Raw genomic sequence first — 15,970 nt, 5'->3', positions numbered from 1 at the left:
CTGCATGCTGAGAAAAGCTGTTTGACTTTATCTGGATGGATCTGGATGGCAGTGGGGTAAGATTAATTGCCCATTTGAGGTACTTGTACTTTATTTACACACACTATATTCAGATTTTGACACGTTATTATGATTATTTGGTATCTTAAACCATCCAACACTGTGTTAAAGTAACTAGAACCAGTGGGTTGACACAAAATTGCATACATGCTCCTATTCATAATTAATTACTAATGCAGTAGGCTACTGTTACTTAAAAAGTTCTAGTGTGGCATCTGTACTCTCACTCAAATAAACAATCGCATACCTTTTCCAGCACTGGTGGATGGAGAGTGGTTAAACTGCCAGAAAATACAGAAATGTAGGGGATTATTTTAAAAGAAAACCTAACATTAGGGAAATGTGGTTTATTAAAGGGATAAGAAGATATTCATAAGTGTGAAGCTATAGCTAGGAGCCGGTTATCTTAACGTTAGCTTGTAGCCTAGCAAGCCTCCCAGGAAACAACTAGCTTGGCTAATAATAGCAAAATATTAAAGCGTATTAACACGATTAAATCTAATTATTTGACATGGCACAGCTCCTTACTGTCAACCTGTTCAAAAACAAAAAGGCTAAACTCGAACATTTGTTGATTTAAATGTTGTTTTTTAGCCGTGACTTAATGCTAATTTTCATCTAGCTAGCTATGCTCATCTAAGCTAAAATAGCATAACGGACATGTCAGTGCATCACATCATCACTCTTCTAGTACAGTTGGCTTACTTATGGCAATAAAAGGGGATGTAGAAGTATATTTGAACTCTTTATATTACAATTTGAATTCTAATAACTTTATCACATAGAGAAGGTAAGAATTCACTTAATTTCAATTCTAATTGTAATTTTAAACCTAGTATCAGGTTTTTCCATTTATATAAATGAATATGAATTAAAGCAACACTCATGGAACATACTTTATAAGAAACAAAAGGTGTGACCTATTCTATCTTAATTTTTCACCCCTATAAACAGAAGTAATTGCTACTCAGCTCCAGATTGTTGTAACAATAAATGTGGCCACAGGGAGGCAGTGTAGGTAAACTCACCTGTGTTATTATTATGGAGCCTGGATGTGATTGGTCCGTGCCTAAAACACTTCTCACTCCTCTTATATGTTTTGGTCAGTTGTGGCACAGCTGTCTGACCTGGGCAGTTGAACTTCTTCCAAGGAAACTTGGACTTAATGGAAAACGTTTTACTCCACTGTGCGTAAAGTGTGCGTAAAACAAATCTAAATCTACATCATGTCAAGCAGCGTGTTGGTGAAGACCCTGGAGGACCTGAGCCTGGATCCAGGTTATGTCACCGGGGACCTCAGCCTGTCCTTCAGCCTGTCCTCCGGTGGGTCGAGGCAGTCTCCGCCGCACAGCACTCTTCCCCATGGAGCCTGGCAGCGGCACGGTGGCTCTCTGAGCAGCAGAAACGGCAGCTGGGACACGGTGAGCTCATTACCGGAGGACGCCTCGGACCTCCTGCTCAAGTGTCCCCACCTGCCCGAGGTGGAAGAGTACCCGTGGACAGAGCTGGAGCTGCGGGAAGTCGTGCGTAAAGTTCCGGATACATCCCTCACAGAGGAGGCGCTCCAGCGGTTGTCCACTCTGCTCCGGCGGGCTATGGTGCGTATTTCCAGGGAAGCGCAGCGGCTCAGTGAGCTCCACAGAAGGTGCACACGCCTGGAGGTGCAGAGCGCGGTGAGGCTGGTGCTGAGCTGGAGTTTGGCCGAGAAGTGCATCTCCTCTTCGTTGAAGGCGGTGTCCCTGCACTGCATGAGCTCCGGGGACCCTGCGCGTCAGAAAGGGAAGTCTGCGCGCTGCGGGCTCACGCTGTCCGTGGGCCGCTTCTTCAGGTGGATGGTGGAGACGCGTGTGTCTGTGCGTGTGCATGAGTTCGCCGCAGTGTGTCTCGCAGCATGCGTGGAGCGTTTGACGGAGGAGATGGTGGGACGGGCGGTGCAGGCTGCGCGTTTGGCTGAGGAGGATGAGCTGCAGCCCGGTGGAGAGGTGTCCTGCTGCCCGGTGACTGTGGAGCTGTTGGAGGGAGCCGTAAACAGCGACGCGGAGCTGTGGGGAGTCCTGCAGGTGTACGAGCATCTGATCTGTGGCAAAAACAAGAATGGTGAGTTCAAGTTCCTCCATGACAACATTTATTTTTACATCCACGACATCAAATCTTACAGCAAAAGGTTTTTGGCTGAAATTCTTATTTTTTATATGTAAATTAAACAATGACCATGCATCTCCAGACATTCTGGAGAATATCTGAAAGAAATATCCATTTGAATTCCCTGTAGGTTCCAATATTAGTGATCAGAAATACATATGGATTTAATTTGAAGTAAAGGAACTGTTTGTCAATCTGTTTAAACAGTTTAAACAACTTAATTGTAATCTTTAAAGCCCAAAGAAAAACACTTTCTACCTTTAGCTACTTGAACATGTGAGGATTTGCTTCTTTATGTTTTCAAAAATAGAAATAAAAAATAGGTTTGAGTTTTTAAACTTTTTGTCAGACAAAACAGAATATTGGAGACAATTCAAATGGTTTGTTTTAAAGAATGAAAAACATTGACAGACTATATAGACACATATCTACAGCTCTTAATGTCTTTGTTTTACTTTGAATCCTTCAAGATTGGATAAAAGCACATGTTGTTCAACTTGATCGTTTTAAAAAAAAAATGTAAATCTGATTTTAAAGCTTGAATTCAGTTGTAAACCTTTGAAGTTTTTTTTACAGTTTTTTTCCCATGTTTTATTTTTTAAACCTTTATGACATACACAAACTTTACCGGGAAAAATGAGGTTGTGTGAAATGTCACATACCCTAAAAAAAACACTGTGCTCAGAACACACGTCAGGATCCACCGGAGAGGTCCCTGTTCCTGTTGTCGCTCAATTCTGCTTTTATTCTTATATCCTGTCAGACTTTCATTTGTTTTATGCAGAAGGATCATGCAATCATAATGTAACCAGGTATAAGTCCCACCACCCATGTCTAAAGAGAAGCTAGTTTCCCTCCATATCCTCAGAAAAAGGACCTGCTTCTGCACTGAAGACAAACGCTTGATTGCATTGAATAAATAATCATAACGTAACTAACTGCTGCTCTACTCCGAGATATCTTCCGCACTCTGGAGGAAACCCCCTGCTTCCGAATCAGTCCTTTGTTAAATCTGTGTGGTATTACAGAGCAGGAAAGGTACTGGTGGCCTTGAATTGCTTAGAGAATAATCTAGATACAAAGAATAGATAATATCCGGCAGTGTGGAGAGTGTGAGGGGAAACCCCCTTCAGACAGGAAACAGGCAGTTATAAGGAAGATCCTCCTGATAAACATCTGGGATTTTCATTAGCTTTATTTTGTGTGTGTGAGACAGTTGATGTTGACACAGTCTCTCATGATTCTGCGCTCACATGCAGGATTACATGGGATTATTACCATATGTTAAACGCAGAACGAGTACGATTTCCCCAAAACAAGAATCATTTGAATTGAAAGTGAACGATTTTCAACTTTTATTTGAAGGGAGTGTGTGGCAGAGAAACTCCCTCTGAAGGAAACACAGGGATTTCAGCCTTTGCAGACCATTTACATGCACACAAACCTATATAAGATACTGCAGGAAAGGGGAAACCCCCCAAAAGCATAGTCCTTCTGCAAAATGCAGTTTAGTAGTGGCTCCTAAATCTGGATATTGAGTCAGCATTTGATCACTTCTTCCTGTCCCCTGGTCTGGAAGTCAATGGTTTCTGGAACTTGTTTTTGGTTGTGAAGCCTGAACAAGGTCGCTGGTTAACACAAGGTGATGAGATTTTTGCTTTTTGTTCTACGAAATGATGGACATCAGTAAATACTCCACTGGTGAATTCAAAACAAGTCGTCATCACGCCCAACATTAGCCGCCTTTAGCTTAGCGGTGGTGACCTGAAGTCTTGTGACCGTGCTGTACTACTGGTTAAAACTCGTCATTAACACAGTCTTAACTCACAGTTTGAGCCCAATGCATGCTGGGATACATGTTTCAGACCCCTGTCCGATGGTCCCATGAGAACACACAGGAAGAAGAGGGTGAAGTAAAGAGTGTGTGTCGTTAGCCTGTGACCCTCACACACGACACAAAGGAAGCTCTCATTCCCGCGCAGACTGCGGAGCTCGAGGTTCACCGCTACATAAACACACACACACACACACACACACACACACACACACACACACACACACACACACACACACACACACACACACACACACACACACACACTTTTGATACTTTAAACACATTTTACTGATAAAAGTGAGGTTACTTGTGCAGTGTTTTTGACCTTCTGAATTGGATTATTAAGGCCAACCTGATCTTGATGATGAAACAGTGAGGACTAAGTGATTAATCACAGGTTAACGACTTTACTCCGCCCTGATGAACGGCTTTAATTAAGTCTTGCTCTGGAGGATCGTTGGACGTTTTAACGAGACGTAATCATGCTTCTCCCTCTTGTTAGCACCTCGTCCTCTCCCTCCTCTGTAAAGCTTTGTAAAGCCGGGTCCATCCTCTCTGGCTCCAGACAAACCGCCTGCAGCTTCTAACCAGATTAACCAACCCAAACAAAGTCTTCCCGCCAATTCTGCTGCATATCTGACATGACTCTGTGACGTACCAAGAGTTTATTCACTCCTGAACCACTGAGAGAGCAGAGACACCCGTTGTTTTTCATTAATGCATGAAATGAGAGTATTTTGAGTGCGGATTTCTTAGTGTTTTGCACATTAGGTAGACTGACATTTACGGTATGTAACTGTTTTAGAAGAGACGATTTTCTCCTATTTTGTATTATTCAATATTTCTCACCCCTCAACTTCATTAGACTGATATTCATGGTCCTGTTTTCTGTTGTGGAGAGTAGAGTTCCTACTTTTTCATCCCAATTAATAGGCGTTATGTGATGTATGTAAAAGCAAAGGTGTTCCTTCTTCTCCCATAGGGGTCACTAAACTTATCGACTTTGAGAGTATTTGTAGTTGCAGCACTTATCCAAAACGATGTATTTGATTCAAAATACGTTTCTTGAATAGATTTTGACATTATACACTTCAAACAATTAAACCATTTTTAAATAATCTGCAGAATTGTGAATCAGCAATGCTTTTCTGAGCAAAGTTTATCTACAAGATGTCAGTTTTGATCTTTACTAGGACTCTGTTTGCTCTGTTAGACTCAGCCTAGACTTTACTGACCTCAAACACACATTTATACGTGCACACACACACACACACACACAGACACACACACACACACACACACACACACACACACACACACACACACACACACACACACACACACACACACACACACACCCACACCTTGCCCCTCTGTGCTTCTGTTGTTCAAGGAAACACTTGCAGCATTATACCACGCTGCAGAAAAGACCTGTTGTTTTCAGGCATGGTGAATGTGCTTCTGTTTTCATTTGGGACACACACACACACACACACACACACACACACACACACACACACACACACACACACACACTTTCTCTGAGGATGCGGTTGCAGACTTCTGTTTTGATTCAGCCACACGTACACATGAGGAGAGTCGGGGGAAATGACTTAATCGCTCTGGATGTGAGCAGGGCATTGTGTGTGTGTGTGTGTGTGTGTGTGTGTGTGTGTGTGTGTGTGTGTGTGTGTGTGTGTGTGTGTGTGTGTGTGTGTGTGTGTGTGTGTGTGTGTGTGTGTGTGTGTGTGTGTGTGTGTGTGTGTGTGTGTGTGTTGTAAAGAGAGCTAACATCTTGTACATAAACTTTGCTTTACAGAGCTCAGAAAAAGCACAGCTGATTCATCATAATTAAAACCTAAATATTCACGTGTAAGAAGCTAAAATGTGAGATTTTGGACTTTTGTTTCTTTGAATAATGAAATAAACCACTCAATAAATCATCAAAATAGTTTGCAACACATTTTAAAGGATTTTCTTTTAGCAAAATGCAAAAATTGGCTCAAAAACTGCGACAATCGTGGATCAACCATTTTTTGATGGTACTGAAAAATGGCATTGACAAGGCCCTAGTGTGTGTGTGTGTGTGTGTATGTGTGTGTGTGTGTGTGTGTGTGTGTGTGTGTGTGTTACACAGGTAGGGATTAGAAAACAGTGGTGTGTGCGCTGCAGACTGGTCTCCTGTTGTGTGCCATGAATAGATGCTTGTCCCCTCGCTCTGTCTGTAAACACAGCAGTAATCAGCACCAATTATCCTCCACACACACACACACACACACACACACACACACACACACACACACACACACACACACACACACACACACACACACACACTCACACACTCACACACACTTCTTTATTCCAAACAAGAGGGGACTTTTACAAAGCTGAGGTGTGTTTTCCAGTGATGAATCTGTTCAATCAGTACTTGTGTTAAACACTGTTGGCCTTCTCCTCTTCTCAGAGGTGTTGGATGGGGTGGAGGTCGGGGCACTTTGCAGGAATGAACGTGCTTCATGTGACTCTTTTTGTCATCAATCAACAGCGTATTAACCCTGGGTCCTGCATTTAATAAGAACAGAGGACATTTTCTACTTTAACATTTAAAATTAGTGTAATTTATCCACCTTATGCTTCCCTGGCGCTTCCATACGTTGTTATTGTGTGTTGGTACTTCCGGTTAGAGTTGAAGTGCTGTTACTTTCCATTGGGTCAACCTTTACTTGGCAAAGAAACAGATGTTAAGCTTTTGAATGAACTATTATTAAGGTGTTATACTAAACTAAACATTTAGATTACCAAATGGGATTATTTTCTCCAAATAAGCGCATTTTAGGACGTCGATGTTTGGAGCTATGAGGAGCTGCTGGCTGTGTGAAAGCAGCTACATTTTCCCAATGTTTTTTTATAATTACTCTCACTGCAGACTGAACCTTTAAGGGTTGATTAATAATTCTAATTCAACATTTAGCTTACACTTGCTAGATAGCTTGTAAGATAGCTAACAAAAGTTGCTAACTAACTTTAACCACCAGCCTTTGAGATGCGTAGCTAACGTAAGCTTTCATATGAACTAAACAAATAGCAAATGTTAGCTAGCTTTTAAAGTAAGAAGCTCACTTTCACTAGCTAGCTTGTTAGTAGATAGCTGTCGTGTGCTATGTAATTTAGCTGTAAATGTCCCCCATTCAAATGAATTGTTTATGATTCTGCTATCGCTAAACCAAAAGTGCTGGGAATTGGAAATAAATCTGTTGCAGACATGAAGCCTTAGTTTACTCCCCGTTGCTCCTCCTACAAGATGAGATTACGTTCAGATATCTGATTGTGTTTGTCTTAATAAATGAACACTTTTACTCTGGATAATCACATGCACTGGGTTTGTTGTTTTAAAATGGCTGCAGAAAGATTTCCTTCATTCTCCTTTCAATTTCCTCTTCATGCATTGGGCTGACAATGAAAATGCAGAGTTGAAAACCATCTCTGCGCTTTCCTGATGCTGCTGCTGTTTTTCCTTACATACGATGGGACATGCTACAGGAGGCTTCAGGTTTTTTCAGCTTTTTGCAGATCGCCTCTGAAGCTGTTTCCATTGTGTGGAAGATCAGGAGTCAGCAAATACCCGTTCCAACATCACACAATGGACGGGGAGGCTGTGCTTAACACAACACATGCTGGAGGTGTATCATGCGGATGAACTGGAGGAAATCTGTGTGTTGGTTTGTTCTCCAGTGGAAGACTGAGATTGGATTGTGGATTAATTCTCAAGTATCAAACTGTAAAAGACACGGCTGTTCAGATTAACAGTACAATGTTAATTTCCAGACACATTTTATGTCGAAGGATGAAACAACAGACCTTATTTCAGGCACATTAAAACATGTAAAATGCTGAGTCTTTATGGGTTTAAGGACTCATTTTGTGCATTTTCTCATAAATATTGTGTGTCTTTTAGGTGAGCTGTCGCTGCCGGCCCAAATCATCCCGTACTCGAAGGTTCCCGAGGTTTGGATGGAGAGCAGGGAGGAAGCCTACCTCCATCAGGAGCTGCGATCTCTGCAGCAGGATCTCCTCACCACCTGCGTGGGCAGCATCGCCGAGCTCAGTGAGTGTGTGTGTGTGTGTGTGTGTGTGTGTGTGTGTGTGTGTGTGTGTGTTAGCACAGCAACAGTCAGCTTCTGTGTTTTGTGTGTGTTTGTTTAAACTCTCTGGGGACGGGTCGTTAGACGCCACCCCCCCCCCCCAAGGTTACATAATGTGGCTTGTATCCAGAAAACAAGGGCACCCTCACACCCCGCAGGCCACCGTACCTCATTATCTCGCTCCTATAAGAGAAACCCTTCAGTGTTCATGGCTCGGTTTACCCTCTGATGACACGTTAATATAACACAGCATCTACTTCACTGGTGTGTTCAACATTTATCTGTCCTAGAAAACACATTTTGTAACTTCATATGGTCCTGATGGGAGCGATGGACTGGAAGGAAACTCTAAAACCAACAAAAACAAATCAATGCACACTGGAAGTGCAACTATCGTGTTGCTCCTTCTAAACTTACACACAACCCTAAGAAAGTAAAGTAAACCTTTACAAAAAAGGCTCAAGAATGAACTGAGAACATATACTGTATTTCAAAGACAGCTGTAGATCTGTTTCCTACAAAATTCTGCTTAAACAGGAGTATTTAATGCACTATACCCTAACTTTGACATCTTTATTCAGGTGTTGGAAGTTGTTTGTCTACTCTACAACTGAACATACCATATGATATATAAATATATAACCTTCTACTGATGTATGTAAATCAAAGCATGGATTAAAATAATAATGTATGCACAAGCTTTCCAGAGGTGTAGGACAACTCAAACAATACTGCAACATGTTTTGCAAAACGGTTCTTCATGGATCCAGCCTCTTGTCTTATTTTAGCTCCCACAGTTGATGCATTTATCCTTAAGTTTACACGTTTATCTTTCAGGGGAGCATGCCTCACTCTAAATAACAGTGTGATACAGTAAAGTGTGTTATAAAGTGAACCTAGCCTCTTGTGTCATGATCAAAGGCTCTGTGTTGCAGAGCATGTTCTATACCTCCTCTTGCACCCCCGGCCAGGTGCCTTATGTTAGTAACATCTGAGAATGATCTGATGCACAAAGAATAACCGTTGACTCTCTGCAGGTGATCTGGTGTCTCGCGCGATGCACCACCTGCAGCGTCTGCGCAGCTCGAGCCCCCCCCCCAAGCCCCGCTCTCTCGGCCAGTCAGACGTCAGTATCCTGGGCCGCAGACGCCCTCCGCACACTTTACTACTTCCTCTCCAGCCAGCAGATGGAGTCTCTGGAAAACCCCAACCTGGAGCCTGCTGCCATGACACTGAGCAGAGAGAGGTGTGTGTGTGTGTGTGTGTGTGTGTGTGTGTGTGTGTGTGTGTGTGTGTGTGTGTGTGTGTGTGTGTGTGTGTGTGTGTGTGTGTGTGTGTGTGTGTGTGTGTGTGTGTGTGTGTGTGTGTGTTGTTCTATTTGATATCAGAGGCATTTTCATGAGTCCCTTTATTCTCATCGTTATTAGTTGATAGATACCAGGGTGACGTTGTGTGTTCCGTCCTGCAGACCCTTCCTGCTCCTCCCTCCTCTCATGGAGTGGATCCGGGTCACCGTGGTTCACGCTGAACATCGACGCAGCCTATTGGTCGACAGCGATGATGTCAGACAGACAGCCAGACTGCTGCTGCCGGGACTCGACTGCGAGCCTCGACAGCTGAAGTAAGAAACCACAATCACTTACATGTGTTTATTCTTTAAGCAAATTCAAAGTCGTTAATTGAAAGACAGATAAGCAGGAGTCCAGGAACAGACGGAGGTTTTTCTCTGCAGGTCAGAGTGCTGTTTCCACTCCTTCAGAAGTCTGGATGCAGAAGCTGCTGCCGCTCAGTTCCAGGTGTCTCTGGGCTTCAGGATGCTCTCCTGTGGTCGAGCAGATCTGCTGCAGCCGGCCTCTCAGCTGCTGGGGAGGGGCGGGCTCAACACCATGGACGACCAGGTGAGTGGAGGGGAATGGGGCACTCTGGTGAAAAATCAGTTAAGTAAAGTAATGCAACATTCAGTAAACTTAAGTCATGGTTTTGTGCAGGGGATGACTCCACTGATGTACGCCTCTGCAGCCGGAGATGAAGCTCTGGTTCAGATGCTCGTCGAGGCCGGAGCTCACCTGGACCTGCAGGTAAAAAACTGCTGACTCAGCACTCTGCACGTCACTGCTGGTTTCAGATGAGTGATGTGTGTGTGTTTCAATGTTATAGAAAAGTAAAAGTATATGTGTGTGTGCGTTTAGGTCCCAGGCTGCTCTCACACACACCCCTCGGTTCACCCAGGCAGTCGTCGCTGGGTCGCTCTGACGTTCGCCGTGCTGCACTGCCACCTGTCTGTGGCTCAGGTGAGGCTGCACTCAACAACATAATACAATATCCCAGCTGTGGAATCAGAAACCCTTTATCTGTACCATTTCTCCTCCTGCTGCAGCTGCTGCTGGAGGCCGGCGCTGACGTGGAGGGAGGATCTCTGCAGGACGGACAGGAAGTCAGCGCTGAGACGCCGCTGCAGCTCGCTGCTGCTGCAGGTACGATGTTCTTTATGCAGGAAGACAAATCAAATTCACAGAGAAGAGAGGCACTAGTTGTGTTTTCGGGGGAGATATAGAAAATATGTACATGCTCGTTGTGTTACGCTGTCTTTTAATTTAAGTTTGATATTTTTTATAATAAAATATAATTTTGAGAAACCTTTAAAAAACCACATGATTCATTAAATGATATTTTATTTTACATTATTGTAAATCATATTATATTTTATATTGTTTTATATCATATTCAAATATATTATTATATATATTTTGTACATTTAAGATAGATTTCCATTGTTCAGGTCAGTGCAGGTACAGATGTTGCCTTGTTCTCCTGATATTAATTACCCCTCCTCTCAGGTCACTATGAGATGGTGAGTCTGCTCCTCACTCACGGTGCGGACCCTCTGCTCAGAGTGCATCATGGGAGTTCTCTCACCTCCCCGCTGTACGAGGACATGAACTGCTTCAGCTACGCTGCTGCACACGGGCACAGGTCAGACATGTATCCCTATAGAAACAATAATAAAGGAACTGTAACCCGACATGTAAGCAATACAATCAAGGTCAGATTATAATTATGAAAGCTGCATTAGATATTATATTTGTAAGTTCACAAACACACATACACATGTTACAACTTCCAGGACCTCACAGTTCTTCCTGGAAATGTCAACGAAAAGAATAGAATATTTCATAAATTCATAAAAATGATATTTTTAATATATCTATATTCCTTTATTCAGCCCTGTTGTGTGTGGATGCATAACACTGAAATATTATACAAATAAGAATTGAAAACATGCTTTTTTAAGACATAACGGTTGCATTTCTTACAATATTCCTCAGTATATAAACACACAAGTAAAAATCCCACAGTTTGCAACACATCCTGGCAGACCTTCCAGAAAATAACAGGGAATTGGTGGCTTTGATTCAGCCCTGACGTGATGATGCATTTATCTAATATGCGTCACTGTCCTCTCTCCTCCTGCAGGAACATCCTGAGGAGGCTCCTGCTGCAGCCTCAGCACCGGAAGGAGGACATCCTCTCTCTGGAGGAGATCCTGGCTGAGGGAGTGGAGGAGGAAGAGGACGAGGGAGAGGAGGAAGAAGAAGCTCCTGCTCCCAGGCTCTGTAAGGCCAGGATGAAGGCTCTGCAGCAGGCAGCGTACTACAGCGCTGAGCATGGATACCTGGATGTGACCCTGGAGCTCCGGGAGATGGGTGAGAAAACTTTAACATGTATTTTATCACAGAATTATTGGAGGAAGATCCCTCTGATATCCAGATCAAATGTTAGAGATGAATTATGTGAATTTGAACATGTTTTGTTGCAGGAGTTCCCTGGAGGCTGCACACCTGGCTCCAGTCGGTCCTCAGAGCTCAGCAGCTCAGCAGAGTTCGAGTCCTGCAGATCCTGCTCTCTGATTTCTCCTCCATCAGGACAGAGGACTTCACCCCTGAACTCCTCACTGCAGGAGTCCCACATCTGGTCCACTTGATGGAGACCAGCAAGGTGCACAACAGCGCGTCCTTATGTTCCTCAGCCTGTCCCTGACATGGAGCAAGGGTATCACCAGTTGGGGGATATCCTAACGTTTGGAAACTCTTGAACTTGATTACAAAGCAAAATATCATGAATTCAGGACTTCTTCTTACATTCAGTGTTTAATATTTCATCAAGTTAAGTTCTTTAAATTCCAGTTGTCTTGTCTTCTGTTCCCTTAAAAGTTGTACTTTAAGAGATAGTTTGGAAAAAGAAAAGTTTTGTTTACGTTTATTCAAAAACTCAGTGGCTTTTATTTGTGCTTTTATTTTGTATTCCTGAAAGAAACATGATATTGAGAGACATTTAAATACAGTCATTTTTAAGATGTGGGTTAAAATAACTAGCCCTTCAAAGTTCTTTCAAGTTCTTTTATATTTTATTTAAATCTGTATTTGCTGTTGTTATTTCCCGCAGGACTTCCTGGTAATGCAGCGTCTGGCCTCGGTGTTTTCCCTCCTCTACGGCCGCTCTGCTGTTCCTCCCATCAAACCTCTGGACGTCTCTCTCTCCACACAGCTGGGTAAAACATCTGTCCTCTCACCATCAATCAATCAATCAATCCATCAATCAATCAATCAATCCATATATAAATATCACAAACATCTCAACAACATCCTCTCTGTCGTCAGATATCCACTTCCTGAACAACCCGGAGATGTCGGATGTGACATTCCTGGTGGAGGAGCGTCCTTTCTTCGCTCACAGAGTGCTGCTGATGTCGGCTTCTGAAAGGTGACTCATTATTTACTCATTCTTCTTTAAACTGCATGTTGTACCCTACATGTTTTGGCTGTTGTTTGGATACTGACCAGGAGATTTACGTATTTGCTAAACACTGCCCTCACAGAAAGTGCCTAAAAAAAGTTGTGACCAGTGCTGGATTTTCAAAATAAAAGTCTGATGTGTGTTTTCTCCCGGCAGCTTCAGACGGATGCTCTGCGACACTGATGACATCATCACCGTCAGTCACATGACCTACAGCACGTTCACGGTGAGACACACACACACTCTTATATCTACTTTACTGTGTGAGTGTGAGGGCTATTTAACACTGAACTGTGTGTGTGTGTGGGTGTGTGTGTGCAGATGATGATGCAGTCTCTGTACTGTGGAGGAACAGAGGGACTCACTCTCTCTCCCGCTGAAGCCCTGGAGGTAAAATCACTCTCCTGTTAATACCATATTATGAATATATATATTGTAATACACACATTTATTTTGCGTTATTATTTTAGAGACACGTGTGTGTGTGTGTGTGTGTGTTGCTTGTGTGTTGCAGCTGCTGCCGGTGGCGACTTTCTTCCAGCTCAGAGGTCTGCAGAGGATCTGTGAGATGAAGCTTTCTCAGAGTCTGACTCTGGAAAACGCTGTGCACATCTACCACAATGCACAGGTACACACACACACACACACACACACACACACACACACACACACACACACACACACACACACACACACACACACACACACACACACACACACACAGTCATAAAAGTCATTATTTTATTCATAGAAACATCATAAATATATAATCTTTTTATTACTATTTTTTTTCTCCCTGCAGCTCCACGGAGGTTCTGCTCTCTGCCGGTTCTGTGAAGGCTTCTTCCTGCAGAACATGGAGGTTCTCCTGCAGCACGACGACTTCCACCGCCTGCTGCTGCTGGGGGTCGCCGGGCAGGACTCGGGCCCCCAGGATCCCCCCCGCCTCCTGCAGGTCCTGGAGGCCCTGCTGATCCAAAGACTGTACACCCTGCATGCTGCCTGTCGGGAGTGAAACTGCAGGAGTGTGTTAAAGACAGGTTAATGCGTGTGTGTGTGTGTGTGTGTGTGTGTGTGTGTGTGTGTGTGTGTGTTTGGGAGAGCAGCCATATTGTGTTCAGGAAAATCATTTTTACTTTTGGAATTCCCTGTTTTCCTGTCGCTAGGCAGTTTTTGTAAAAAGTTGTTCATGCTATTTATTAATTTCAAAACAAGTGAGCATTTCTGCAAGAGAAGAGATCTCAAACGATGCAAAAGAAAAATATTCTTTGTTGACTTTTATTTACTTCACAGTTTCCTGTCGCTTTTTATAATTTGAATATCTGTTTAGAAGAATAGATTTTTTATGGTATTTATTTATTTTGAAACATTTCTGCAGGAGAAGAGAAGATCCAGGGCACTTCCACAGAGTTTTGATATTCCATTAAGGGTGGCTTTACACGGAAACGAAAACGGCTTAAAAACGCAAAACATTTTTGCGGATGCACTATATCGTTTAGATGGAAACGGCGTTTTGGGGGGATGAAAACGCAAGAAAGTGAAACCACCCTCCAGAGTGGAATTCTTGAAAACGCTCCACTCTCGCGCCACCGTGTAAAGGATGAAAAACGCAAAACTTCGTTTCTCGTCACATAGAAATGACGTGACAAGCATAATAAAGCGCCAGAAAACCGAGGGAAACACATTAGAAGGCTATCAACATGTCCGTCCCTGCGGACTTTCAACTCGCCTTAGGCGCTGTAATTGACGTTCAAGAGTCATTTCATCAGATAACAGCAATGATGAGCGAGAGTAGTAAAGAACAGACCAAAAATATGAACTACGTTCTCGAAATTCTTGAAGTTCATAGAGAGAGCGGGCGACCTAGACAGCTGTGGGTGAGACCTGGGAGGACTTCTCAGTGGTGGGATAACTTCATGAATGAGGTGGTAGACGACCAAGCGTGGCATGAAAATTTTCGCATGTCGAAGGAGTCTCTGTTTGCCCTGAGTGAGGAACTCCGTCCTCACATTGAGGGACAAGTAACAAACATGAGGGCGCCTGTCCCCGTCTTTTGCGTTTCCGTATGCACGCAGATTTTCACCCTAAAACGCTCGTCTAAATGCAGATTTAAAAGTGAAAACGAAACGCCACTTTTGCGTTTTTGTTTCAGATCGTTTCCGTGTAAAGGTAGCCTAAGTGAATTGTGAATGTATAATAAACAATTGTCTTGTTGCATCTTTCAAAACTTTTAGAATAACCAGTTTTTTTTATCATGTTACTGAGAATATGAACACATTATTCATGCTATTTATTCATCTTGACACAAGTGAACATTTCTAAAAGCAAAACAGTGTTTATAACAGTTTTCTCGGACAGTTTTGAGATTCAACTACGGGAATATGAAGTAAAATGCTGAAACTTGTTACCAATCCCATCGCTGTAAATAAAATGTCTTTTCGTATCTTTGACTGTTTGTCTCGTGACGGCAACATAAGAAAATAAGTATTTATAATTGATCTTCTTTTTGAACTCATAAATAACTCAGCACGTGTTCTTGTTTACTCACCATGTTGTCTTTTGTAATTCTGTGTGCACGTAGATGAGGAACTCTGAGTTTAAAACATATTTTATAAACGTCTAGAAGTTCTGCAGGAATGAGTCCTAAAACTCTGAAATGAGTCGGCATTTTAGCACTTATTGTTTGCTTTTTATGTCTTTCAGAAAACTATACTTAGATTTTTAAATTCGTTTCACAAACTTTGATTCAACCATAATATAGAATGTGTATTTTTATGACATCTTAAGTGTTTTTGAAATGCTAAACTATCATCTTCAGATTTTTTCAACCTACTTTACCATGTCTTAGAATAAAACAAAGTATTTATATTATATATTTGGATACCTAATAATAATCAGACAAACCTACAAATGATCCTGCTGATCATAAATGTGTATTATGATCATTTTCTACAATAATCCAAAATCCAATGGAGAAAAATCCCACTGGACC

At 42.6% G+C, this 15,970-nt stretch overlaps 1 protein-coding gene across 1 annotated transcript; it reads left to right on the top strand.

Moving 5' to 3' along the window:
• Positions 1-1,180: 1,180 nt before the first annotated feature.
• On the top strand, positions 1,181-13,993 carry LOC134863231 (ankyrin repeat and BTB/POZ domain-containing protein 2-like). The gene is given in 18 exon segments (XM_063881630.1): positions 1,181-2,157; positions 7,998-8,147; positions 9,222-9,286; positions 9,288-9,430; positions 9,653-9,805; positions 9,917-10,082; positions 10,173-10,262; positions 10,374-10,475; positions 10,562-10,658; positions 11,022-11,157; positions 11,659-11,888; positions 12,002-12,180; positions 12,628-12,733; positions 12,843-12,945; positions 13,135-13,204; positions 13,300-13,368; positions 13,493-13,606; positions 13,781-13,993. Coding segments are annotated over 18 exon segments (3,057 nt in total). The 5' UTR covers positions 1,181-1,286.
• Positions 13,994-15,970: the final 1,977 nt, after the last annotated feature.

Source organism: Eleginops maclovinus, chromosome 4, assembly GCF_036324505.1.
Source record: "Eleginops maclovinus isolate JMC-PN-2008 ecotype Puerto Natales chromosome 4, JC_Emac_rtc_rv5, whole genome shotgun sequence".
NCBI lineage: Eukaryota > Metazoa > Chordata > Actinopteri > Perciformes > Eleginopidae > Eleginops > Eleginops maclovinus.
Note: the sequence above shows the minus strand (reverse complement) of the source record. Positions and strands in the feature narration are given on the sequence as shown.